We start from the raw sequence: 27,160 nt of genomic DNA, 5'->3' as shown, positions 1-27,160 counted from the left end.
CACAGACCAGTGGCAGAGCTGAGATGCTGGAGCTTCTTAATGTACAGGGGCTCAGTACTTCTGCTAACTTGTCAGTCAGTATCAGGACAGCTCCTAAATGAAAACAACTCACAATGTCCTCCACTACTTACTATCCATATATTGAGCTAAAAAAAAAATAATTAAAGCTCCAGGTTTCTACTTGTAATCATAGACTTAGATTTACCATGTTGTGCTTAGTTTGCAAAACTGTAAATTTGCAAATTAGACAGATGAAGCTCTGATGGCAGATATAATAGCCATCAACCAAGCACACACAGTGCAATGAAACAAACATGAGAAGTATTATTTCATCATCTGCTACCATCTAGTGGACATTTCTTTAAACCCTGATTTGGATGATTTGTGCATTTGTTGTGTTATACACACAATAAAGAGGCTCTTCTGATAAACATTTGTATCTGCTCAGGCTTTAAACCGCAGTGTGATGATGAAAATGTGTATTCCACCATCATGCAAGTCTATGTTTTAAAGGAATGTGAAATATTGACTTTATATACCATACACATCGAGCTGTCTTTAATATGATGTCTAGTAAAACTAATAAATACATCTCATCACCGCTGTGCAAATTTGAATACATGTCAGTCATTACAGTTAAATTAAATTTGGGTTGGAAAAATGGCCATGAGGAGATGTTATTAAAAGTGTACAAATCACTTCTGCCTCAAGATAAAATGAAAATGAAAATGTCAAATGAAATGCATTTTAGGCCCTGCCCCTACTTTTGCTTATGCTCTGATGGGTGGTGTTCAAGACTAAACAAGCTGCAAGTCAATAAATGGGGTTGATATAGCAAGAAAACTGACTTGGCTGACTTGGCTCAGAAAAGGAGGAAAGAGGGTGAAAGTCATGTGGGCATTGTTAGACACTAATATGCTGTTGCTGATGTGTTTCATGTTTATGAATTCCTACTGTTCTTCTGCTGTGTCCACCACTCTTTCTTCTTCCTCCTCCTGCCAGTTGCGAGGACAGTTTCATCTAAATGGGATGCACAAGGCTGGAGATGTAGTTCTTGGTGGGCTGTTTCAAGTCCACTTTTTTTCTGTCTCTCCTGACCTGTCATTTGCCTCAGAACCACAATCAACCATCTGCCAAGGGTGAGTCTATGAGGGAAACAGCAAAAATGAAGAAACTGGGGGAAATCATCCCATTACTAGAAGGTGTTTTGATAATCAAATATTAGTCAGAATTATAATATGTCTTCATGCTATTTTAAAAATGTTATTTTTTTCACATTTTATTCACATCTTCTAATTGTTGCTATTCTAGCTTGACTGTTTATAAACATTTAGTTGTGCAACATGCATATTGGCACACTTACTGAGTAATGTATTTTCTAATCACAAACAGTGCTGTTTTTTGTGTTAGTTTTGATGTGTTAGGATTCAGGCGGGCTCAGACCATGGCCTTTGCTATAGATGAGATCAACAGAAACTCCAACCTGCTACCTAATGTGACCCTGGGATACAGTCTTTATGATAACTGTGCCAAACTAGGAATTGGATTTCGTGCAGCATTGTTATTAGCAAGTGGTCAAGAGAAGGAGATTGTTTCAGAGGAGACTTGTGTAGGAGCCCCTCCAGTCCTCGGGATTGTGGGTGATTCTTCCTCTACACGTTCTATTGCCATCGCCACTGTCTATGGTTTGTACAGAGTACCTATGGTAAGTTTTCGGCCTTGTCATCCAAGAATTATTTCAGATCATTTGTAATGATCATGTAATGTCAGTGTTAAACTTGCTGTAATCAACCTTAAGAGGTTGAAAGACTGGGTAAAGGCTTTGAATGTCTGTCATAGGTGAGTTATTTTGCCACATGTTCCTGCCTGAGTGACCGACAAAAGTTTCCATCCTTCTTTAGGACAATCCCAAGTGATGCTTTCCAGGTGATCATCTATCAGCAAAATGAAAATGCATTAAAGACCACATGTACAGTTAAAAAATTATCACACATAACGTCCATGCACTGCAAGGACAAATGTTTTTCTTCCGTCTAATATTATTGCATTATTTGTGTTCTTCACAAGGTTGTTTGGTCCCAGATCACAGTGGTTAAAGGCAATTATTAGACATAATGCATTGTAAAACATCTTAAGCTGGTTTTACTTTACAATAAATTTTCAGCCTGTGCATTGATTCACTTTGTATTCGTTTAGGTGCGTGCTATGATTCAGATTCTAAACCACTTTGGCTGGACTTGGACAGGTCTGCTGGTCAGTGATGATGATTATGGACTCCACGCTGCCCGGTCCTTTCAGTCTGACCTGGTTCAGTCTGGTGGAGGTTGTCTGGCCTACTTAGAGGTTTTACCTTGGGGCAATGATCCATCTGAATTTAAGAGGATTGTGGATGTGATGAAGAAATCCACAGCTCGTGTGGTCATTGTGTTTGCACATGAGAGTCACATGATTAATCTCATGGAAGAGGTTGGACTTGAAATACATCTTTTAAAAACTTATGATATAGGACTGTTATAAATATCAGTAATTGAACACATCACACCTGTTATTTTTCAGAAAGGTTGTAAAGTAAGACTGCAGTTATGATGACCTGCTGTCCGAAACATGATATTGTATCTCTGTATGAATGTGTAAACTGTGTATAATTCACAAGACTCAACACTATTGTTGGTGGCAGGATAATCTGAATTTATATATTTGGTATAATGCACAGGTGGTGAGGCAGAATGTGACAGGCCTGCAGTGGATGGCCAGTGAAGCCTGGACAGCAGCTACTGTGCTCCAGACCCCCCAACTCATGCCATACCTGGGTGGCACACTGGGCATCGCCATCCGTCGAGGAGAAATACCAGGGCTCAGGGAATTCCTCCTACAAATACGCCCTGACCAACACCACAACAACAGCATTGGAAATAGCATGGTGAGTGTTTAACCATGCAATCTGATCTGGTAAGTGCAAGAATAATATATTGTCATTATTCATAATGAAAGAATGTTTGTCAGGTAAACCAGTTCTGGGAACACACATTTCAGTGCAGGTTTGAACCCCCTCCAGCAGGGTGGATGGAAGCTGGGGGAACATTATGCACTGGACAGGAAGATCTAGAGGAGGTGGAGACAGAGTTGTTGGACATTTCAGACCTCAGGCCAGAGTACAATGTGTACAAGGCTGTGTATGCTCTGGCATATGCCCTTGATGACATGCTGAAATGTGAGTCAGGTAGAGGACCTTTCAGTGGACACAGCTGTGACAATCTGAAAAGACTGGAGCCATGGCAGGTGTGATATCAGTTTATATGCCTGTAGCTTTTAAGGTATTGTTTTAAATAATTTGATAAGTGTAGCATACAGTTTGATTATTGAATACAAGGCACTGCTGTGTTCACCATTGTCATGTAGATTTATTTCTTATATGTCCTCATCGATTTTCTTCTGTCCTTTTTTCTGACATATATAGCTTGTGTATTACTTGGAAAAGGTCAACTTCACCACACCATTTGGTGATCAAGTGGCATTTGATGAAAATGGTGATGTCTTACCAATATATGATATCATGAACTGGCTGTGGCTCCCTGATGGAAGAACTGAAGTTCAGAATGTGGGAGAGGTTAAGAGGTCGGCCTTCAAAGGTGAAGAACTCACAATTGATGAAAACAAAATTTTCTGGAACCATGAATCAAAAAAGGTTATTTCTTTTTTTACACACCACATGGAAAACTCATTGTTTCAGTGTGAAGTGGTGCACAATAACAGATCTTCTTGTAGCCACCTCGATCAGTGTGCAGTGAGAGCTGCCCTCCAGGTACCCGCATAGCCAGAAAGAAAGGTGAACCTGAGTGCTGTTTCGACTGCATCCCTTGTTCTGAGGGAAAGATCAGCAATAAAACTGGTTGGTATTCATTTTTAAGCATTGTTGTTTGGCGATATCATATAAACATGAATCTCAAGACTTACCCTGTTTTCATAGACTCCACTGAGTGCACCAGTTGTCCAGAGGACTTCTGGTCCAGCCCCCAGCGTGACCACTGTGTTCTGAAGAAAACAGAGTTCCTCTCCTACCATGAGCCTCTGGGTATCTGCTTGACAGCTGTATCATTGCTTGGCACATGTATCTGTGCTGTTGTCCTGGGGATCTTTGTCTATCATCGCAGAACACCTATCGTACGAGCAAACAATTCAGAACTTAGTTTCCAGCTATTGCTGTCACTTAAGTTATGTTTCCTGTGTTCACTGCTGTTTATTGGCCGCCCAAGGCTGTGGACATGCCAGCTGAGACATGCAGCATTTGGGATCAGCTTTGTGCTGTGTGTCTCATGCATCCTAGTGAAAACCATGGTGGTTCTGGCTGTGTTCAAGGCCTCCAAGCCAGGAGGTGGAGCCAGTGTGAAGTGGTTTGGTGCTGTGCAGCAGAGAGGGACAGTTATTGTTCTTACGTCAATTCAAGCAGCAATCTGCACTGTCTGGATTGTTTCTGCCTCACCAGCTCCTCATAAAAACACTCAATACCAAGATGATAAAATAGTTTATGAGTGTGTAGTTGGGTCCACAATTGGTTTTGCTGTGTTACTGGGTTACATTGGCTCACTGGCTATCATCAGTTGTCTGATTGCATTCATGGCAAGGAACCTTCCAGATAGTTTCAATGAGGCCAAACTCATCACTTTCAGTATGCTGATCTTCTGTGCTGTGTGGGTGGCCTTTGTCCCTGCTTACATCAGCTCACCAGGCAAATACTCAGATGCAGTGGAGGTATTTGCCATCCTGGCCTCCAGTTTTGGCCTCTTGGTGTCACTGTTTGGACCCAAATGTTACATAATCCTGCTGAGACCAGAGAGGAACACAAAGAAAGCAATCATGGGTCGAGGCAGTCGAGGGTAGTCAAAAAAAACTGCACTTCGTTACACGAGATAGAATAAATCCTTCTTCTCTATACAATACAAGAATAGAGGCAATCAGTGAAGATGAGAACGATAGGCCTTGCACTGATAACTCCACCCTTCAGCCATGAGGGTGGTCAGCACTTTGTGAATTAGGTGAGAGGGGTAAACCTGAAATCGCGCGGAATGTAAGTTCTGCTGGGAAACTTCATTAATATCACCAGATCATTTTGTCAGTTCTTTTTCTTGACTGTTTGTAGCCCAGAGTATAATTTTAAATGTAAGCCTATTTGATGGTCAGCAAAAAATATAATGTGTTTGATTGTGTGATAGTCTTTGTGACATAGCAGCCTGTCAAAATAAATGCAGGTCTCTGTGCAGGTGTGAGCATGTGTTGGTAGGTTGTAAATGAGGTCTGGTGGTCAGCGCTGAGACTGTAGAGGTTCAGGTGGACAAAACAACTTAATCTTTAAGGGACTTTTCAACAACAAAAGGAAATGGAATAATTAAGCCCTTTTACTAACTTTTTAATCATGGTTGAACGTGTGTGCTGATTTATAATAAGAAGTACATTTCTCATCATCATGATTGCAGGTGCTGTTCTTAAGTAGAGAGCCACTGCTCTACTTGTCTGGTCCCACAGCAGAGGCTACTTTCATTTTCCTTAACCAAGGATTTCCTTTGTCTTAAATCAAATTACCTAATTATTTAACAAGGCTCCTGTTGCATAAAAATACTTAACATTACAATGTGGCTCCAAAATGAACTAAAACCCTAAACGACTCGTTAATTTTACTGTAAGTAAAATCTCTGTGTGAAAAGTGTTTTACAGAGGTGAGAGACAGCAGCAGACAACGGGATGATGAAAACTGCAAAGGTACACTGCATGAACTATATCTGAAAATAGAGTGTAAGTCTGTGTGTCTTTGTATCCCAATAAATTAATGTTACAGTCTGCACTTGGGCCTCTGAAGCAACAAGCATAACAGATCCTCCCAGCTTTTCCAAGGCTTTTCATCCCTCCAAGAGAGGAGAATCAGGTGTTTTTTTTCTCACACCAAAGAAAAGAGACAGGATGAAGCCAATTTTGGACCTGTCTCTGTTCAACAGGTGCAATATGAAGCAACTTTGCCGCGTGTTGACAATCAGAAAGTGTTGGAATGCATGCATCCTGGCAACTGGTTCATGTCCATCAACCTGAGAGATGCACATTTCCAATCCCAGCTCAAGCAGCTGCCATTTGGGTGCTCTCTGGCTCCTCACACTTTCTTCAGGTGCAGGGAAATGGTACTGGAGCCATTATGCAGGAAGGTGATGAGCAGTTTGTTCTAGTTAGACAAATTAATCTTTATGGCCCCCTCCCAAGAGAAAGTTGCACTCCACATTGGAAGTCATTCAGCATCTGCAACCACTCGGTTTCACCGTAAACGGGCAAAAGAGCTCTCTGCTCCCCACCCAGTCATTTATTTACCTGAGTGTGAAAATGAAATCCCCCCCAACCCAATTTCTCTGTTTTTGTGTGTGGGTGTGTCTATTTCCATCAGGATTTTGCCACCTAATTTCTACCTCCTGCCTATTCACCTGCACACCTGCTGCCACTTCACTCATCAACTACACCTGTGGCCTGCAGCATATAAAAACTGGTCCTTCACTCTGCTTTTCACCAGACTGTTCTTTGTGTCAGAGCGGTGTTGTGTTTGGCCAGCTCTCCTAGTTCTCTGCAGATTCCTCTTCCTGTTATTGAACCTGCCTAATCCTATTTTACCACTGCTCCAAGTCAATTGTCTCCTGCCTTTGGGATTTGTTTTCTATGCCCTGATCCTTATCAGTCTCCAGTGTCTTTCCTGAAGATTGCAGTCACCACCTGCCCTGCTCTGCTGTTATCCTCTGATTGACAATACACAATCCAGCCATCCCTGCTCTATTACTCCAGATTTCCACGATTAAATAATCTTCGAATGAATTGCTCCCGGTTGAACTTGTGCATGGTCTCGAATAATTACCTAAAGTTTAACAATTTGTGTTCTTAGGGTTTCTCCACATGAGTACAAATATTACCAAAGCGAAATAAGATAATTTTTACTGTCTGACTTTTATTTTTCAGTGGAAGTTTTTTAATTGCCAAAACCTGTCTCAGTGTGAATACAACTTTGACCAATACCGGTGTTTCCTTGATTGGTAAAGCTTTTCTTGTCAAAGCCAAATTTTACTTTTAATGCCCAAATTGAAAGTCACAGTTCTATCCTTGTAAGGTTTACCCAAAAATGTCTGTGGAGGAATTAAGATGGACCCACCCTACCCACTTAATAAACTGTTGTTCCCTCATGCAGCATGGTGTAGTGCAGCTCGTAGCCATGGCCAGATCTCAGAAAATTGTTTGACTCTTTTCTCAAGACCCTCCCAGCCATTTGATACTGCACTAAAGTTGGGGGACCAACAAATTGTGGCAGAAACTCCCTCAAACACTGGATCCTACATTTCCCACTCTGTAAATCTATGACATCTTTCATTCGACCATCCACAATTTATGAACACCAAGGTCTTTCAAACTCTACAGTCCAAGTCTGTAACACAGGCTTTCTGCTAAATAAAAAGTGTAGTCTCAAAGCACAAGTCAAACCTGCCATGATGACATCATCATCGGGTGTTGAAATTCAAGGTCAATACCTTAAACCCCTTGCTACTTCAGTGCCCTTACTAAAGTAAAAATTAAACAAAAATCAAGCAGAAACTAAAGTATATGTAATCCATTGTCCACATGTAGGCGCAGTTTTGCCTCCACAACCGCATCTGACTATTTTAAGTAAGAATTTGGTATGAATTCTGGGTAAATTTATCAGCTCAAACGTTTTGTCCTTCTGGAAGAAAATACTTGTATGTCAGTGTGCCTATGTGTTTCAGTTGATATGCAAAACAATATGTGACAAACACGCTAAATGTTAAAGGTCAAGTGGAGTAACATATCTTTCACATATGTTTCTGCAGGGTTAATTATATCTGATGTCTTTAAGTTACTATGTGGCTCTTCTGACACTTATGTATGTATCTGCTCAGGTTTTAACCTGCTGAGTGATCCTGAAGAAACCTTTTATTTTACAATAAGGAAAGTAGCTTTTTTACTGGAGATGAAACTCTAAATCTACAGTAAGTAACTTTGATATCAAAGTTCACTTGATACACATTTAAGTCTCAATAAGCCAATAATATGACTGTCATGCAAGTTTCAATAGACCTCAACAATAAGGGTCAACCACTACTAAAATTTGGATTGCTAGGGGTATTAATTTGGCCCTAGTGAGATGTTATTGAAAGTTTTTTCTAAATGTTCTGTTCAGTAAAACATAATTTTCAAATGAAGAGTACTTTAGGCCCTGCCCTACTTTTGCTTATGCCCTGATGGGTGGTGTTCAAGACTAAACAATAATGCAAGTCAATAAAAGGGGTTGACATAGCAAGAAAACTGACTCGGCTGAGGAAAGAGAACGAAAGTCATGCAGGCATTGTTAGACATCAATATGCTGTTGCTGATGTGTTTCATGTTTTTGTATTCCTACTGTTCCTCTGCTGTGTCCACCACTCTTTTTTCTTCCTCCTCCTGCCAGTTGCGAGGACAGTTTCATCTAAATGGGATGCACAAGGCTGGAGATGTAGTTCTTGGTGGGCTGTTTCAAGTCCACTTTTTTTCTGTCTCTCCTGACTTGTCATTTACCTCAGAACCACAATCAACCATCTGCCAAGGGTGAGTCTATGAGGGAAACAGCAAAAATGAAGAAACTGGGGGAAATCAATCCCATTACTGGAAGATGTTTTGATAATCAGATATTAGTCAGAATTAGAATCTGTCTTCATGCTATTTTAAAAATGCTATTTTGTCACATTTTATTCACATTTTCTAATTGTTGCTATTCAGCTGGCTTGACTGTTTATAAAACATTTAGTTGTGCAACATACATATTGGCACACTTACTGAGTAATGTATTTTCTAATCACAAACAGTGCTGTTTTTTGTGTTAGTTTTGATGTTCTAGGATTCAGGCGGGCTCAGACCATGGCCTTTGCTATAGATGAGATCAACAGAAACTCCAATCTACTACCTAATGTGACTCTGGGATACAGTCTTTATGATAACTGTGCCGAACTAGGAATTGGATTTCGTGCAGCATTGTTATTAGCAAGTGGTCAAGAGAAGCAGCTCATATTAAACAACACCTGTGCAGGAACCCCTCCAGTCCTCGGGGTTGTGGGTGATACTTCCTCTACACGTTCCATTGCCATCGCCACTGTCTATGGTTTATACAGAGTGCCTATGGTAAGTTTTCCATCTTGTCATCATCAAGAATTATCTTAGATCATTTTGATTTAATTTCAGATTTAATGTCAGTTGTAAACATGCTGTAATCAACCATCAAAGAGTGGGTAATGGCTTTGAATGTTTTTTGATGTACAGTCTGTGTCTCTGACAGGTGAGTCATTTTGCCACATGTTCCTGTCTGAGTGACCGGCAAAAGTTTCCATCCTTCTTTAGGACAATCCCAAGTGATGCTTTCCAGGTGACCATCTCACAGCAAAATGGAAGTGCATTCAAGACCACATGCGCAGTTAAGAATGTATCACACATTCATTCACTGCAACAAATGTTTTATCTGCTATTTAATACTCTTGCATTTTCTTTTCATTGATGGGGCTGTTGTGACAAAGATTAGAGGCAATTATTAGACATGATCCATTGTGAAACTTGTTTGGCAGGTTTTACATTGAAATAATTTATCAGCCTGTGCATTACTTCATTCACTTTGTTTGTATTCATTTAGGTGCGTGCTATGATTCAGATTCTAAACCACTTTGGCTGGACTTGGGCAGGTCTGCTGGTCAGTGATGATGATTATGGACTCCACGCTGCCCGGTCCTTTCAGTCTGACCTGGCACACTCTGGTGGAGGTTGTCTGGCTTACTTCGAGATTTTGCCTTGGGGCAATGATCCAACTGAATTTAAGAGGATTGTGGATGTGATGAAGAAATCCACAGCTCGTGTGGTCATTGTGTTTGCACATGAGAGTCTCGTGATTAATCTCATGGAAGAGGTCGGGCTTGAAATACATCTTTTAAAAACTTTGTATATTTATACAACTTCATGTTTTTTTCGTCAAAATGAACATGTGTCAATATCATGTTGGCCTGTTATAAATATCAGTAATTGAACACATCACACCTGTTATTTTGTAGACAGGTTGTAAAGTGAGACTGCAGTTAGGATGACCTGCTGTCTGAAACATGTTATTGTATCTCTGTATGAATGTGTAAACTCTGTAACTCTGAATTTTTATATCTCAAAAAATGCACAGGTGGTGAGGCAGAATGTGACAGGCCTGCAGTGGATGGCCAGTGAAGCCTGGACAACAGCTACTGTGCTCCAGACCCCCCAACTCATGCCATACCTGGGTGGAACACTGGGCATCGCCATCCGTCGAGGAGAAATACCAGGGCTCAGGGAATTCCTCCTACAAATACGTCCTGACCAACACTACAACAACAGCAATGGAAATAGCATGGTGAGTGTTACACTCTGCAATCTGATCTGGTAAGTGCAAGAATAATATGTTGTCATTTATAACACACTGTTTTGAATATATTTCAGGTAAACCAGTTTTGGGAACATACATTTCAGTGCAGATTTGCACCACCTCCAGCAGGGTGGATGGAAGCTGGAGGAACATTATGCACTGGACAGGAAGATCTAGAGGAGGTGGAGACAGAGTTATTGGACATTTCAGACCTCAGGCCAGAGTACAATGTGTACAAGGCTGTGTATGCTCTGGCGTATGCCCTTGATGACATGCTGCAGTGCGAGTCAGGTAGAGGGCCTTTCAGTGGGCACAGCTGTGGCAATCTGAAAAGACTGGAGCCATGGCAGGTGTGATATCAGTTTAGACTTCATCTGTCAATATTACTAAATCGTACACTGCAGTATTTCTTGCCTGTAGCTTTTAGTGCTTTAATAGCATTTATAGTTTGAAATAATTAAATAATAATTCAAGTTTGAATATAAAAATTTTATCAAATAAAAATTTGATTATTGAATACAAGGCACTGCTGTGTTCACCATTGTCATGTAGATTTATTTCTTATCTGTCCTCTTTGATTTTCTTCTATCCCTTTTTCTGACGTGTAGCTTGTGTATTACTTAGAAAAGGTCAATTTCACCACACCTTTTGGTGATCAAGTGGCATTTGATGAAAATGGTGATGCCTTACCAATATATGATATCATGAACTGGCTGTGGCTCCCTGATGGAAGAACTGAAGTTCAGAACGTGGGTGAGGTCAAGAGGTCGGCCTTCAAAGGTGAAGAACTCACAATTGATGAAAACAAAGTTTTCTGGAACCATGAATCAAAAAAGGTTATTTCTTTTTTTACACCCCACATGGAAAACTCATTGTTTCAATGTGAAGTGGTGCACAGTAACAGATCTTCTCCCTGTAGCCACCTCGATCAGTGTGCAGTGAGAGCTGCCCCCCAGGTACCCGCATAGCCACAAAGAAAGGTGAACCTGAGTGCTGTTTCGACTGCATCACTTGTTCTGAGGGAAAGATCAGCAATAAGACTGGTTGGTATTAATATTCAAACATTGTTTGGAAATAAAATATAAACATGAATCTCAAGACTTACCCTGTTTTCATAGACTCCACTGAGTGCACCAGTTGTCCAGAGGACTTCTGGTCCAGCCCCCAGCGTGACCACTGTGTTCTGAAGAAAACAGAGTTCCTCTCCTACCATGAGCCTCTGGGTATCTGCTTGACAGCTGCATCATTGCTGGGTACATGTATCTGTGCTGTTGTCCTGGGGATCTTTGTCTATCATCGTAAAACACCTATCGTACGAGCAAACAATTCAGAACTTAGTTTCCAGCTATTGCTGTCACTTAAGTTATGTTTCCTGTGTTCACTGCTGTTTATTGGCCGTCCCAGGCTGTGGACATGCCAGCTGAGACATGCAGCATTTGGGATCAGCTTTGTGCTTTGTGTCTCTTGCATTCTAGTGAAAACCATGGTGGTTCTGGCTGTGTTCAAGGCCTCCAAGCCAGGAGGTGGAGCCAGTCTGAAGTGGTTTGGTGCTGTGCAGCAGAGAGGCACAGTTATTGTTCTTACATCAATTCAGGCAGCAATCTGCACTGTCTGGATTGTCTCTGCCTCACCAGCTCCTCATAAAAACACTCAATATCACAATGATAAAATAGTTTATGAGTGTTTAGTTGGGTCCACAGTTGGCTTTGCAGTGTTACTGGGTTATATTGGGTCACTGGCTATCCTCAGTTGTGTGATTGCATTCATAGCAAGGAATCTTCCAGATAGTTTCAATGAGGCCAGACTCATCACTTTCAGTATGCTGATCTTCTGTGCTGTGTGGGTGGCTTTCGTCCCTGCTTACATCAGCTCACCAGGCAAATACTCAGATGCAGTGGAGGTGTTTGCCATCCTGGCCTCCAGTTTTGGCCTCTTGTTCTCACTGTTTGGACCCAAATGTTACATAATCCTGCTGAGACCAGAGAGGAACACAAAGAAAGCAATCATGGGTCGGGACATCTAGTCATAAAATCTGGGTTTTTGGACTGGAAGTGTTACGTTTAGTGTTGAGAGTGGTCCAGCGTTTTATCCTTAAAATAAGTATATATTTTTATGAAACTGTCTAAATTGCATTATTCTAATCTAAGAGCATTTTTTTGGTTGTTGACATTTTAATCACAAAAACTTAATTGTTAGATTAATTGTTTTGGTTACTATAACCACTGTTCATCCCGACAGTAACCTTCCACCCATAGAATTTGCATATTCTGACTAAGTCAGCAACTGAGGGTCTGGCACTGTCACGGTGTTAGAGGGCTCTGCTTTAGGCCATAGAATAAGAGTTACAATTTATAATCTTTGCTCAATTTAAGACCAGGTGTCTCTACAAACATAACAAAATAAGTTCAGAGTCTTCTTAATATTATCAACTGATTCCCAATCATCTAAAAGTAATTGAAACAAGTGTAGAAATGAGATGAAATCAGTGCACTGGGAGAGGCTGAAGACAAGGAAGGGTGTCATGTCCTGGATGAAATAAATTTTTGCTTGCCAACATATTGTTATGTCAAATGAGCTGCTGGAATGTGTTTTGCTGAACCATGTCAACTGGAGGAGCTTTTCAATTCCAAACAGCACCTGATTTGTCATATTGGAAAAGAGAATTAAACATCCAATGACTGCAAAATAAATCAAGTGAATTCTTAATCAACAGTACAGCCCCAGCCACTTTCCCAAACGTACAGCAGTTGCCAGAACTTCAATAATGTGTGCCACCCATCTAGTTGTCAGTGGTTAATATTCACGTATTATTAGTTTCAGAAACACTGATTTTACCCTCGTATTTCACCTTCATGAGAAAAACACCCTATCTGAAATTGTCTCATGTAGATAATAGATGGAAACAGCAATATTATGTGTAGTCTGCTGTTACCTAAAACCTAAAATGCTAGATAGACTCTGACGAAAGTCTTCCCTTAACAAATGATGATGGTACCAAGAAGTGACTCTATTGGCAGTATTAAGACACACTCATGACCAGGTATTGTTTTGATAATACTGCACTGCACTACTGTACAGTTTCTGAACTTATATTATATTGATGTGATCCTGTGTTCTCCTCACAAGTCTTCAAATAAACTGACAAAATACACAAAATTAATCGGCCTGTCTTCCTGATAATGATCATAATCACTTTACAATAATGTCTGAATGTATCAGGTAATAAAAATCCTGAATTTAAATGCATGGCACGGTCTGTGATCCAAACCTTAACATAACCTAATACCAACAATATTAAACACAAGACTAGAGCATGCTTTCACTCTAAGCTCTTTAAAGTACTGACTGGTCTTTTAATAATGACTCTAAGACAGGTAACAATTTGACATGAAAGGGTTTTTTTTATTCTGTCAACGGTTTAATAGAAATATACATTACAGATCTAGGTTTTAGGTAATGTGCAGTTGGTAACAATACAAACTAATAATGATAAAGGCATGCAAATAGAAGAGAAAAGATAAAGAGAAAGGGAAAAAACAGAGGATGCAAACAATGTGTGGTATAGTAAATATTGGTCATATTTGATGAATTTATCTTAATTTATGTTGTTATCTGGCCATCAGATGTTTCTTACTGTTTTTCTCAGGCCTCAAAAGGATGATGAAACATTTGGGGGCAAATATACAGATCAGTAAACCATAGCTCGAGGCCAGGATTGCAAAAACTTCCACAGCAACAACATATTTCCCAGGAGAGCTAACATAAGCAGGGACAAAGGCCACCCACACAGCACAGAATATCAGCATGCTGAAGGTGATCAGTTTGGCCTCGTTGAAGTTGTCGGGGAGTTTCCGAGCAAGAAAGGCCAAGAGGAGGCAGGTGCAGGCAAGCAGGCCAATGTAGCCCAGAACCAAAGAGAAGCCAACCACAGAGGCCATGGCACACTTCAGGGTGACCTGCAACCCTGGGATATCCAAGTCAGCTTGAGGCACAGGGGGGCTCAGCGATAGCCAAATAATACAGATGATAACCTTGATGGAAAAAAACATTACACAATTTCAGGTTAATGTATGTTAAATGCTCAAATAATATGAATAATGTAATAGTTTTGTTACGAGAAAGTGCATGTGAACCTCTGACCTGTATACAGGTAAAGAGGCAGACACTTCCTCTCTGTTGGCCTGGACCAAACCACTTCATCAAGGCTTCAGCTCCAGGCCGAGCTGAGCGGAAAGCTGCCAGAACAACTATGGTCTTGACTTGAAGGCAGGAAACACAAAGTACAAAGCTGATCCCAAAGGCTGCCTGCTGGAACCGACAAGACCAGGCTGATGGACGACCAATGAAGACCAGTGAGCACAGGAAGCACAGCTTCAACGACAGAAGAAGCAGGAAGCTCAGCTCTGAATTGTTGGCTCGCACCTGCACAGGTGAAGTCATAGCCAAATGAAAAAAAAGACAAGCACATTAACAGCCCACCAGAGAATAATTCAGTCAGTAGTAATCACATATTTTGTTGACTAATGTAGTAGTCCACGTTTTCTTACTGACAAAACTGCCCTGATAGAAATCAAATGACATTGACCAAACTATAAACTACAACTGCACAGTACTGAGGATTTGATGGGGTATTTTTGTTTACAGTACTCAGAGTTCTTACCACAGGTGTTTGACGGTAGTAAAGAAACACCACAAACACAGCTGTTGTCACAGTGACACCAGACACAGCTGCTGTAGTCAGAGTCATGCCCAAGGTTTCATTAAAGGAAAGGAAGTCCAGCTGACGAGGGATGCAGGCTGTTCGTTCAACATTGGACCAGAACTCAGATGGACAACGATCACAGTGAAGAGAACCTGGAAAAGAAAAGAGAGGAGGGGAAAGAAAAGTAAAGCAGAAAGCAAGAAAGTGCAGATGAGCTTTAAAGCAGACAGATTCAGCAGTCATGATTACTGCATATCTTGTAAAGCCTCACCAGCTGTACTGCTAATCTCTCCTTCAGCACATGGGATACAGTCAAAGCAGCAGAGAGGTTCTCCTTTCCTGTTGGCCTTTCGGGTACCTGGGGGGCAGCTCTCACTGCACACTGAAACAGGCACCTAAACAAAAAGACACTTTATATAGTCAAGGACTAAATAAATGTTTCTGTCAAATAGAAAAAAAATAAATATGCAAATATGCATTGTTTTTGATCTTAACATTATTTTTCTATTGAATACCTGATTGGATCCTGTGCTCCATTGAATAGCTGACTCATTCAGGTGGAGGTCAAACCCATCCACTCGACCAATCAAAACAAGTTTGAGTGACTCCTCAGGGGTGTTCTGCCAGTTGACAAGGTCGTACTTCGCTGGAATGTCGGCTCCATTGAAGTAAAAGATTTCACCCTGGGGCGTGGTGAAATTCATGTTGTTCAAGTGCTTCAACAGCTGCAGAAATCATCAAAATATTGAAACTGCTCACACTGAAACTGACAGAGCTTGTGAAAAATAATGCTTGTAATGAATATATTTTTGGAGTATTATTCTCATGGACATTTGACAACACAAGTTGGTAACGGCAATATTTCCCCTCTTAAGAAAAGGCTGATAATCCTGCTCACCTCGATTTGTTTGATGTGTGTTGGAGAGAGGCAGGTGGAGCTCTTGTTACCAGGAGGGCTGTCTCTGTTGGGGCAGGAGAGAAGGCTGTGAAGGGCGTGAGCTGCAGCATAAACAGCAAGGTAGACATTATATGCCACCCTTAGCTGGGAAGTATCAGTGAAGGGATGCTTCACTCGCTCCATGGACTCTGCCCCACTGCAGGGAGGTGGAGAAGTTTTCTGAAGGGGCCCCTTGGCAGGAGATGAAGTAGAAACATTTGACGGATGGCTAGACTTTTGCGTGTGGGTTACAGATTTGAGGGATGATGGGGAATATGAAAAGAGAGGTGTGACCCCAGGACTGCATCCGAATTCGGCTCCCCAGAATTCTTTTAGAAACTCATCGTTAGGATGACGAATTGGAAGCAAATTTCTCAGATAATTTTCAAATCCAGGTAAAGGTGAACTTCGAATGGCCACACCAAGAACACCACTCGCCACTTTACTTGTGACAAGATATTGGAGAAGACTGTCACTGGTGCTCCAAGCTTCACTGGCTAGAAACTGTCTGTCGGTCACCTGGTGATAACAAGAAGACAAGATCACGACCCCATTAAAAATTTATCTTAAAAACCTATTGTGTTCATAAAATAAAATCTCTCAGTTCTGGATTGCATCGCTATGTTCAATACACAGTTTATTTATTTATGGCTTACATTTATCTTGGCCAGCTGCACGAACAGTTCTCTCACATCAGTGTACCAGGTAAAGATCAGGATCACCCTCGCGGTCGAGGCTTGAATTGTGAGCGCTGCACGTCTGGCATCACTCACAATCTTTTCCCTTTGGAGAGTCTCTATGAATGCCAGACAAACGTCTTTCCCCTGAGTCTCCTCCTGAAATATCTGACATGCACAATACAGTTGAAAGGAGAAAAAAGATTAGATGGATTAAAAGTATTTAAATAATGTATTTATGTAAACTTCTTGTATAAATACCATAACATTTCTCCTACAAAAAAAAAATACAGCAACAAATGGAAACACCTTTACTGCCATGTGGCCATAATCATTGTTTGCTACCACTGCTCCGATCCATGTCCAGTTGAAGTGTATGGCAAGCTGGGCAATAGCCCGGGCTTGGTAAATATCACTGGGCATGGTCCTGAAGAAGTTTGGAAATTGCCGCCTGTCACTAAGACAGGGGCAGCTCGACAGGTAGCTAATCTGAAAGAAAAAAACAAGTTACATCATAAGTTATTTTGAAATAAATTTATTTTTTTTTTCCTTAAAAAAGGAGACGTTTCAAACTGATTTCCATCCAAACTTTTTGTCTTCATCTCAAAAAGTTGTTTTTGTTTTCCTGTGTTCGTACATTAAATGATGGCAACACCACCCTGAAAATAAGGAGGAAAAAAAATTACTGTGTTGTGTTTATGGTGTATTCAAATAAAACTCACTAAAGGTACAGAAAGTGGGCTCAGGATTCTGGACAGTATTTGGCCTGTTACAGATGAGGCACCACCGATGACTAAGGGAACAGGATGATCACCTGATGAGAGCATTAAAAAGATCGACTTAAAATTTGCCACATGAAAAATCATGTTTACGCAACAGATAAATGTTGTGGAGTTTCATATAGGTACACAACAAGCTACCTGTCCTTCCCCCGATTCCTTCTCCATACCCGGTAGAATAATCTGGAGGGTCTGCTGATTTACAATTGCTGCTGTCTCCTCCAACCAATGACAGTGCTGCCTGGAGAGCCCATGGTGGTCGCCCACAGCTATCAAACATATGGTACCCCAGCTTCACACCTGGCAGCAGCGTAGGACTATTATTGATTTCTTCCACCGCAAACGCCATGGCATACATATATTTCAGTGGAATATGTTCTAAACTGAGACCACAGTAGAAAAGGAATGAGAAAAATATCTGTTAAAATTTTGGTTGATTCTGCAAAGCCACCACTACTAATCAAGATTATGAAGTTTTTGTCATATCAAAATGAAAAGACCCAAGATGCAGAAATGCTAATTGCTATTACGCTATCATTGTCATTCTACAGTAATCGCAGTAAACAGTACAGTGCAGTCTTACCCAGTGCAAGGTTTGTAGTGTGGCAGCTGAGTGAAGTCGTGGTCTATAGCTGGAGGTTGGGAATGAAGACTAAAGAGCCCACCAATAACTACATCTCCATCCTGGAAAAGACCCTGGTTGCTGGGTGTACCCCACCGAGAACAAGTCACTGTCTGAACACACTGCAGACCCACCCTGAGGCCCAGCTGTCTGCCCACAAACCCAACAAAGAGCAGGGTTGAGGCTGAGGAGAGCCACAGAGTGAACATGGATGCAGCTGTTCTCTTGACACTTTGAATAAGTACAGTCAGGTAGCTTGTTCCTCATAGACAATACGTTCAATATCTATAAACAGTTCCCGCAATGAAAGTTAAATCAGGTCAAATCCCTCCAAATGTAGTCGGAAAAGATATTTTCGCCTTAAGACATTCACCTGTAGAGAAAAACAAGTTGAAGTTCAGAACACATATTTTCAAACACCAAAACTTGCAGTGGCCACTGACTAGTTATCTAAAGTGAAACATACCCCCCTTCTCCTCTGAAAAGCTGAACTGTTGATGTGGGTATTTATAATAGATGTAAAGCCTTTTTGCAAGCAAGTAAACACAGCAGCACATGCACACAACCCCAAATCACTCCTCTCAAGAGTGACAGAAAAACAACAACAGTATGATTGCAAATCATTATTTTGGGGGGAGGAGGTGGAAGTGGAAAGTGATCTCACATGTTATTTTTGATGTCTGGTTCAAATAGGCGTGCCTAACGTACAGCAGTTGGTGAGACAGGACAAAAGCACATTCCAAGTAAAACAGGCAAAAGCTTATGAGGTGAATAGATAAGACCATACAGGAACCCTCTTTTTGAAGAGATACATGTAAGGCTAGCGTAACTGGCGTAACTGTCACAATTATGTAATGTAAGCTGACATGAACTTTAACTGATTTTTATGAATATAAAAAAAATGCTGTCAGTGCAGAGTTGAAACTTGTTAAGATCTCTGTCATGACAACATGAGAGTAGCTGAGTGGGCATAAGCCTGAATACAGAATCCAGATATCTCCCACGTCACATCACTGATTAAAAAAACAGAAATCATACAATTTCTGTAAATACTGAGGATTTTTTTTATATATATCTAAGGTCACTGCATTATAGCTGGGGGGTTTAGTATATTAGAGATTTTTATCTTTTTCTTTGTCAACATCTCACAATGTCACATGACTCAAAAACCAGTTCAGTCTTTATTGTCTTACATGGGAACTGTGGCTTGCAGCATGGCAAAAACAGACAGTCTGACAGGTATTACCAATTTAGGGATAGAAAAATGTTCCACTGTCCCTGTGAGGTCAGTCCTTCTGAAACTATGAGCAAAATGAAGCAGGATGTTGCCCTCTTGTCATTCTCTCCTTTAAGCTTAACTCATAAGGAACTCTCTGATTCAGATTCCCAACAGGCCAACTGACTGAAGAGGTTATGGTTTAACCAGCAGGGTTCAAGTTCTCCATACCAGTTTTGTCTAGTCTCAGGCTCCATAATTTTATATTCAGTATCTATGTGCATATTTTTTCGGTAGTTTTTTAGCTACACTGAAATGCCAAAATAACTCAAAAATGACAAAGTTTCATAGAATCTCCCATAGTCTCACCACCCTTATATTTCTTTCCCCACAGTACTTCACACTGGCTCATTTCGGTGATGTTAACTTAATCTCCTCAAAAATGGGAATTGTTTAAATAACTGTGAAGTGCTATTTGATGTAACTCCTCACCAGAACTTTGATTGTGTCAAAACTCAAACTCATGGCAAACTCAACGTTCATGGCACAACCTGTGGACATCTGAATCACTTTTATTTGTGTGTATTATTGTTAATATTTGTCTTGTGCTGTACAAGGTCTGTTACATTGGTAAACGCTGTAAAGATTGACGTGAAACAGCCCTATTTTTTTCATTTTTATTAGTTCTAAAGCACAAATAACTCAGTTGTCTGTGTGAAAACATTTGATAGAAGTTAGCAGATAGCTGCCGAAATTCATCACTCTGAGACTTTAAGATATGCCAGAAAGAACAATGACAATCTAATATAAAATGCTAAATAAGATAATCTTTAAAGAAATTAAATGCATGCAGATTGACAAGTCTATGATAACTTAAATAAGATCTCTCATCTGTAAGTCACAGCATATATTGTTAATTATCTTTGCTATCTGCCCATCAGATGTTTCTTACTGTTTTTCTCAGGCCTCAACAGAATGATGAAACACTTTGGGGCAAATATACAGATCAGTAAACCATAGCTCGAGGCCAGGATTGCAAAAATTTCCACAGCAACTGCATATTTTCCAGGAGAGCTAACATAAGCAGGGACAAAGGCCACCCACACAGCACAGAATATCAGCATGCTGAAGGTGATCAGTTTGGCCTCGTTGAAGTTGTCGGGGAGTTTCCGAGCAAGAAAGGCCAAGAGGAGGCAGGTGCAGGCCAGCAGGCCAATGTAGCCCAGAACCAGAGAGAAGCCAACCACAGAGGCCATGGCGCACTTCAGGGTGACCTGCAACCCTGGGATATCCAAGTCAGCTTGAGGCACAGGGGGGCTCAGCGATAGCCAAATAATACAGATGATAACCTTAATGGAAAAAAACATTGCACAATTTTAGGTTAATGTATGTTAAATGCTCAAATAATATGAATAATGTAATAGTTTTGTTACGAGAAAGTGCATGTGAACCTCTGACCTGTATACAGGTAAAGAGACAGACACTTCCTCTCTGTTGGCCTGGACCAAACCACTTCATCAAGGCTTCAGCTCCAGGCCGAGCTGAGCGGAAAGCTGCCAGAACAACTATGGTCTTGACTTGGAGGCAGGAAACACAAAGTACAAAGCTGATCCCAAAGGCTGCCTGCTGGAACCGACAAGACCAGACTGATGGACGACCAATGAAGACCAGTGAGCACAGGAAGCACAGCTTCAATGACAGAAGAAGCAGGAAGCTAAGTTCTGAGTTATTGGCTCGCACCTTAAAATGAGAATTGGGATTAAATTTACTAAAAGACAAGAGTTTCTTAGTAAATATTATAACCAAAACAACTATCAGTCAAAAATGAGCTGTAGAAAATATACGTTGTAGTATCCATTAAATTACACAGGGTTCTTACCATCGGTGTTTGACGGTAACAAATAAACACCACAAACACAGCTGTTGTCACAGTGACACCAGACACAGCTGCTGTAGTCAGAGTAATGCCCAAGGTTTCATTAAAGGAAAGGAAGTCCAGCTGACGAGAGATGCAGGCTGTTTGTTCAACATTGGACCAGAACTCTGATGGACAACGATCACAGTGAAGAGAACCTGGAAGAGGAAAAAGGAAGACAGATGGAAGGAAAACAGAACACAAAGTGGAAAATGATGATTGCAAACACGAGTTGTGTTGTGTTATGGAGTGATTTCCTCACCAGTTTTATTGCTAATCTCCCCTTCAGCACAAGGGATACAGTCAAAGCAGCAGAGAGGTTCTCCTTTCCTGTTGGCCTTTCGGGTACCTGGGGTGCAGCTCTCACTGCACACTGAAACAGGCACCTAAACAAAAATGACAATTTATATTGTCAAAGACACAATCTTGTGAATGGACAAAGACATTCATTCACATGTTGACGTGACTACCTGATTGGATCCTGTGCTCCACTGAATAGCTGACTCATTCAGGTGGAGGTCAAACCCATCCACTCGACCAATCAAAACAAGTTTGAGTGACCCCTCAGGGGTGTTCTGCCAGTTGACAAGGTCGTACTTAGCTCGAATGTCGGCACCTTGGAAATACAACAGTTCTCCCTGTGGTGTGGTGAAATTCACTTTGTTCAAGTGCTGCAACAGCTGAAAGCACCAAAATATTGAAACAGTAAGTGATTTAAAAGTAGATTGAAAAAAGGCCAAGTGATGCATTTGTTTTACGCTGTGTGACAAAAGGAACTATGGACTGTCCCCATTAAAAATATCAATCCTCCAGAAATTTCTATCTCATAGAAGTGTTGAAATGTACATAAACGTGTTTACCTCTATAGGTTTGATGTGTTTTGGAGAGGAGCAAGTGGAGCTGTTATTATCAAGAGGGCTGTCTCTGTTGGGGCAGGAGAGAAGGCTGTGAAGGCCGTGAGCTGCAGCATAAACAGCAAGGTAGACATTATATGCCACCCTTAGCTGTGAAGTGTCAGTGAAGGGATGCTTCACTCCCTCCAGGGACTCTGTCCCACTGCAGGGAGGGAGAGAAGCCTTTTGAAGCAACCTGTTTGCAGGACTCGGTGATGAAGAGGCATATGAAGAAAGAGGTGTGGCCCCAGGACTACAACCAAACTCCTTTTCCCAGAATTCCCTTAAAAACTCATCATTAGGACGACGAGACGGGTTCAAACTTCTCAGATAGTTTTCAAATCCAGGTATTGGTGAACTTCGAATGGCCACGCCAAGAACACCTCTTGCCACTTTAGAAGTGACAAGATTTTGGAGAAGATTATCACTGGTGCTCCAAGCCTCACTGGCCAGAAACTGTCTGTCAGTTACCTGGTGATAGGAGCAGAACAAAGTCAAAAGAACATTTTAAAAAGCCATTATGTTTCTAATGTAAGATCAGTTCTGTTGGAATTTTTATTATTGTTGTTGTTGTTGTTTCAGATTCAATACACAGTTCATTAATCTATAGCTCACATTTATCTTGGCCAGCTGCACTAACAGTTCTCTCACATCTGTGTACCAGGTAAAGATCAGGATCACCCTCGCGGTCGAGGCTTGAATTGTGAGCGCTGCACGTCTGGCATCACTCACAATCTTTTCCCTTTGGAGAGTCTCTATGAATGCCAGACAAACATCTTTCCCCTGAGTCTCCTCCTGAAATATCTGACATGCACAATACAGTTGAAAGGAGAAAAAAGATTAGATGGATTAAAAGTATTTAAATAATGCATTTATGTAAACTTCTTGTATAAATACCATAACATTTCTCCTACAACAAATACAGCAACAAATGGAGACACCTTTACTGCCATGTGGCCATAATCATTGTTTGCTACCACTGCTCCGATCCATGTCCAGTTGAAGTGTATGGCAAGCTGGGCAATAGCCCGGGCTTGGTAAATGTCACTGGGCATGGTCCTGAAGAAGTTTGGAAATTGCCGCCTGTCACTAAGACAGGGGCAGCTGGACGTGTAGCTCATCTAAAAAAACAAAAACAGATAAACAGATACTCTGAAATCACATAGTCATTCTGAAATCTTGTACCCACAAACATTGTTGTGATCTCATTTTCACCCAGGTGCTGCAGTTTACAATAAAGAGATGACAAAACATCAATGAGTCAGTATTTAAGCACCATAGTGCCTCAAAGGAGGTAAATAAAATAAAACCAATAAATGTTATGCTAAACATGACATATATATATGTGTGTGTGTGTGTGTGTGTGTGTGTGTGTGTGTGTGTGTGTGTGTGTTTTGTTTATTTTCAACATAAACAACACATTTCAATGGAACTCACTAAAGGAACAGAGAGTGGCCCCAGGATTCTGCAGAGTATCTTGGCTGCTATTGATGAGGCACCACCAATGATCAAAGGAAGGGGCTGATCGCCTGGTGACAAAGTCAAATAAAGTCATTTGTTAAATAAAAATAGTGCTTGGTTCTGTTCCAAACACATGGCATGCTGTCATCATTTTGTCTGCTTGTTACTAGTAGAGAAGGTTGCACATAAGTCCCATGTAAGCTTAATTTTGTACCTCTCCTTTCTTCGATACCCTCTCCATATCCAGCAGAATAGCCCAGTTGGGCTGCTGAAGTACAGCTGGCACTGTCTCCTCCAACCAGTGACAATGCTGCCTGCATAGCCCAAGGGTGCAGGGCACAGCTATCACGAATATGGTAGCCCAGCTTGACACCTGGTAGCAGGGTTGTACTATGATTGATTTCCTCCAGCGCAAACATCATAGCATATATGTACTGTAATGGAAGATTTTCCAAACTGAGACCACAGGAGAGGAGGAATGAGAAAAATATCACAATGTTGTAAAAAGTTTGTGGCACCATTGGAAAAAGCAGTTAAAACATCTTTTTAACAATGAAATTAGCATGTGAATGTGGAGGAACCACCAATAGTTAACTGCCAATGGAATAGATACAGCTAATAATGTGTCTTGTGTCAAACATATGCATATGTATTATACAGCATTCACAGTAAACAATAAGTTCAGAGTTTTACCCAGTACAAGGTTTGTATTGTGGCAGCTGAGTGAAGTCATGGGCTGTGGCTGGAGGCTTGTAATGAAGACTAAAGAGCCCACCGATAACTACATCTCCATCCTGGAACAGACCCTGGTTACTCGGCGTACCCCACCGAGAACAAGTCACTGTCTGCACCAACTGCAACCCCACCCTGAGCCCCAGCTGTCTGCCCACAAGCCCCACAATGAGCAGGGATGAGGCTGAGGAGGGCCAGGGAGTGAAGAGCCAGGATAGCCAAGACATGAATGGAGCTGTTTTGGACACTTTAGATATATACAGTATACTCAGTTAGATAACTTCTCATTGGTACAACATATACAGATAAGAGATGCAATAAACATTTAACAGTTCCTGAAATGAAAAGGTTGATTATGATTACATTCCTCTTAATGCAACAGGAAAAAGTTAATATTTTCGCCTTAAGTTGTCCACCTGTAAAGCAAAATATTTTTTGTGACAAAATGCTTGTTATGGCAGATACAAGTTGCACTGACAACAGACAAGGTACCTAAAGTATGACATACCCCCCTCCTACTCTGCACAATGTTATTCTGCATATTTATAACAGCTGAAAAGCCCATGGTGGAGTAATAATAAACAGGATGACACTGCATCAACAAATCACCTCTCTCAAAGGTGAGGGCATAGTGACTCACAAAAGAGGGCCACACCTTTCACACCAGGGCCCCTCTTGGCTGCCCAAATACATGAATGAAGGTTTGTTATGAAGACCTCTTGGAAAATGTTTTTCTAAGGAAATTAACTTCTTGCACGGTCTTATTCGTGTTATAAGGAAAGTCAAATAGATAATGTTTTACATTATGTTCAAAATTATAGAACATGGACTGGCCAGGAAAAAGATAGTAGTAGTAGTCTGCCCTTTTTTTTTTTTTTCCACTTACCTCTGGTGGTATCAATCTATGGAGATAGTTATGGTTTAATTTGTGCAGGTTTCAAGATATCCAATGAAGAGCAACATTGCTGAGAGACCTCACTGTGAATTGATTTCAGTGGCAAGGCCATGGCCTCCTTCCAGCTTAGCTAGAAGCAAGGAAAGCTGCAACATCTTAGCAACTAGGTCTGAGGCCCCTTACAACTTTTTGCTCGCTGCCCTGAGTGTTGTATTAGTAGTAGTAAGGTACAGTAACCTCTCTGAAAAGTAATTAAATTATTTTACCAATTACTGAATTTAAAAGTAATTAGTTATTAATGCACATAGAGCTATATTATTTTACTGTTGCTGTGGCAGTGTGGGATAAGGAATTTGTCAAATTGTACCTATCATTGTACCCATTACCAATGCAGTGATAGGAGTTAGTTATACTCCAAACCACTAGAGGGCAGCAGCAACTCATTTTCTTACCTTAACCTATCTTGTACTGTCGTGGTTAGACAGTAGGATTGGTAGAAGAAAATCAAGTGTTAGGATCTTGACTGTTTAGTTTTGCTATTTCCTGTTTTATTTTGTAGCCATCCCTCGTGTGTTAAAGTTTACGTTACTTCCTGTGTTTTCCCGCCTTTGTGATTGTTTGATTGTGTCCACCTGTGTGTAATTAGTTCTCCTACCTTTTTGTTTTAGTCTGCATAATGGGTTCAGTTCCTGCTTTTTGCTCGGCCACAAACGGTAACATCAAGATGATGTTGGATGTGTTTTTTATCTGAGCTTTGCTGTAGTACTTAAAAATAATTATAGTAAATTAACCAAATTTTCTTCACTTTATGTTAGAAACATCACAGTCACGACCATGAAAAGCAAGCTCGCGTTACCAGCACTGTCTTGCACCACCACAAGATCAGATGAGAGAAGAAAATCTGGGAAATTGGCTGCATCTGTCTGCTATCCTCTGCAGCAGGTAGGACCAAAGTTACAAGTCCATTTAAATGCCAGTATTTGTAACTGTGATTTGAAATGAGTTACATTTCTAGTTACTGCCAAATGTTGTGGAATAACAGTAACATGTTGTTTTGTCATGTATTACTCCCAACACTGCCTGCCACTGACACACAGTCATTTTAGTTGTGCCTGAGTTGCCACATTGCAGTCTGGTGACCTTGACATCTGTAAGACAGACTTGCAGGGGTCCAACTGCGCACACACACACGCATGCTAGCTGTTTTCATAAACCTAACCAGCTATGGGACTGTCCCACCAGAAATTGAAGAAATTATGTCAGAAATTATTGCTTCATGTCTGCAAGATGGATTTAAGCACATGCACATTAGGACAGTATGTATGGGTGTGAATTAAGGTCAGCAGCAAACAACAACAATGGCCTAAAGCTAAAGGAAAATAAAATAACTGAGCTTGTTGGTGCTGCCACTTTTTACACCTGTGATCTTAATATTTCTGATAAAATAACCTTTGTAAGTGTTAAGGGAGGAGGTATAGATGAGTCACAGGTGCACAGTTCCTCACCTCAAGCGTTGTTCATTTTACAAGCAATTACATCCCATTACATGCTGACATAAAGGGGGCACGGGGGTGGAGGGACAGAAGCTGTGTGCATGGTTGTTTTTTCATGGTTTTGCAGATCATAGTTAGCACACTGCCACACTGTTTGTATTCACTTGTAAAGAATACAAACAGTAGATTTATTATTATAGTGCAGCTGCTATGAGCAATTCAACGTTTGAAACAGAACGAGTGGCCCTCAAACAACACAGAATCAAGAATTCACTGTGACTGATCCAGTATCTGCACTGTCGACATCAAAACGTAAGAAGGAGAAGAAAGATTGCGATAACCGTTATTCTAGTTCCTACAGGCTTTGCCTTGTACCTCTGCACCCTCTATGATGGCATCA

The 27,160-nt window shown here is 40.9% G+C and overlaps 4 protein-coding genes across 4 annotated transcripts; 2 read left to right on the top strand and 2 right to left on the bottom strand.

Annotated features, from left to right (window-relative positions):
- The first annotated feature begins 1,029 nt into the window (after positions 1-1,029).
- LOC143323371 (extracellular calcium-sensing receptor-like) lies at positions 1,030-4,878 on the top strand. The gene is made up of 9 exons (XM_076735197.1): positions 1,030-1,139; positions 1,411-1,705; positions 1,840-1,926; positions 2,197-2,466; positions 2,714-2,920; positions 3,004-3,279; positions 3,458-3,685; positions 3,766-3,889; positions 3,968-4,878. Exons 1-9 carry the CDS (start codon positions 1,030-1,032, stop codon positions 4,876-4,878), a joined length of 2,508 nt encoding a protein of 835 aa, XP_076591312.1.
- A 3,628-nt stretch (positions 4,879-8,506) lies between these two features.
- Positions 8,507-12,461, top strand: LOC143323370 (extracellular calcium-sensing receptor-like). The gene is made up of 9 exons (XM_076735196.1): positions 8,507-8,616; positions 8,892-9,186; positions 9,341-9,427; positions 9,689-9,958; positions 10,220-10,426; positions 10,513-10,788; positions 11,047-11,274; positions 11,358-11,481; positions 11,557-12,461. The coding sequence occupies exons 1-9, from the start codon at positions 8,507-8,509 to the stop codon at positions 12,459-12,461; spliced, it is 2,502 nt and encodes an 833-aa protein (XP_076591311.1).
- A 1,585-nt stretch (positions 12,462-14,046) lies between these two features.
- Positions 14,047-18,364, bottom strand: LOC143323369 (extracellular calcium-sensing receptor-like). Its single transcript, XM_076735195.1, has 12 exons — positions 18,117-18,364; positions 17,675-17,916; positions 17,486-17,568; positions 17,064-17,243; positions 16,734-16,922; positions 16,330-16,596; positions 16,039-16,269; positions 15,656-15,865; positions 15,412-15,535; positions 15,099-15,292; positions 14,579-14,860; positions 14,047-14,469 (listed from the first exon to the last, which is right to left on the bottom strand). Exons 1-12 carry the CDS (start codon positions 18,362-18,364, stop codon positions 14,047-14,049), a joined length of 2,673 nt encoding a protein of 890 aa, XP_076591310.1.
- Positions 18,365-20,297: 1,933 nt separating this feature from the next.
- LOC143323368 (extracellular calcium-sensing receptor-like) lies at positions 20,298-25,641 on the bottom strand. Its single transcript, XM_076735194.1, has 12 exons — positions 25,635-25,641; positions 24,334-24,556; positions 23,855-24,096; positions 23,626-23,708; positions 23,121-23,300; positions 22,795-22,983; positions 22,147-22,650; positions 21,757-21,966; positions 21,549-21,672; positions 21,251-21,444; positions 20,830-21,111; positions 20,298-20,720 (listed from the first exon to the last, which is right to left on the bottom strand). The coding sequence occupies exons 1-12, from the start codon at positions 25,639-25,641 to the stop codon at positions 20,298-20,300; spliced, it is 2,661 nt and encodes an 886-aa protein (XP_076591309.1).
- Positions 25,642-27,160: the final 1,519 nt, after the last annotated feature.

The sequence above is a fragment of the Chaetodon auriga genome, chromosome 7, assembly GCF_051107435.1.
Source record: "Chaetodon auriga isolate fChaAug3 chromosome 7, fChaAug3.hap1, whole genome shotgun sequence".
Classification (NCBI taxonomy): Eukaryota; Metazoa; Chordata; class Actinopteri; order Chaetodontiformes; family Chaetodontidae; genus Chaetodon; species Chaetodon auriga.
Note: the sequence above shows the minus strand (reverse complement) of the source record. Positions and strands in the feature narration are given on the sequence as shown.

Excerpts from the sequence above, each read along its gene's own strand:
- LOC143323371 (XM_076735197.1), top strand. The coding sequence starts at position 1,030 with ATGCACAAGGCTGGAGATGTAGTTCTTGGTGGGCTGTTTCAAGTCCAC. Across the intron at positions 1,706-1,839 it reads GTTTGTACAGAGTACCTATG|GTGAGTTATTTTGCCACATG; the intron begins GTAAGTTTTCGG and ends TGTCTGTCATAG. Across the intron at positions 2,921-3,003 it reads ACAGCATTGGAAATAGCATG|GTAAACCAGTTCTGGGAACA; the intron begins GTGAGTGTTTAA and ends AATGTTTGTCAG.
- LOC143323370 (XM_076735196.1), top strand. The coding sequence starts at position 8,507 with ATGCACAAGGCTGGAGATGTAGTTCTTGGTGGGCTGTTTCAAGTCCAC. Across the intron at positions 9,428-9,688 it reads TCCCAAGTGATGCTTTCCAG|GTGCGTGCTATGATTCAGAT; the intron begins GTGACCATCTCA and ends GTATTCATTTAG. Across the intron at positions 9,959-10,219 it reads TGATTAATCTCATGGAAGAG|GTGGTGAGGCAGAATGTGAC; the intron begins GTCGGGCTTGAA and ends AAAAATGCACAG.
- LOC143323369 (XM_076735195.1), bottom strand. The coding sequence starts at position 18,364 with ATGTTCACTCTGTGGCTCTCCTCAGCCTCAACCCTGCTCTTTGTTGGG. Across the intron at positions 17,917-18,116 it reads CACTACAAACCTTGCACTGG|TTTAGAACATATTCCACTGA; the intron begins GTAAGACTGCAC and ends CTGTGGTCTCAG. Across the intron at positions 16,923-17,063 it reads ATGGCCACATGGCAGTAAAG|ATATTTCAGGAGGAGACTCA; the intron begins GTGTTTCCATTT and ends TGTGCATGTCAG.
- LOC143323368 (XM_076735194.1), bottom strand. Across the intron at positions 22,651-22,794 it reads TGCAGCTGGCCAAGATAAAT|GTAACTGACAGACAGTTTCT; the intron begins GTGAGCTATAGA and ends TCCTATCACCAG. Across the intron at positions 20,721-20,829 it reads GTCTCTTTACCTGTATACAG|GTTATCATCTGTATTATTTG; the intron begins GTCAGAGGTTCA and ends TTTTCCATTAAG.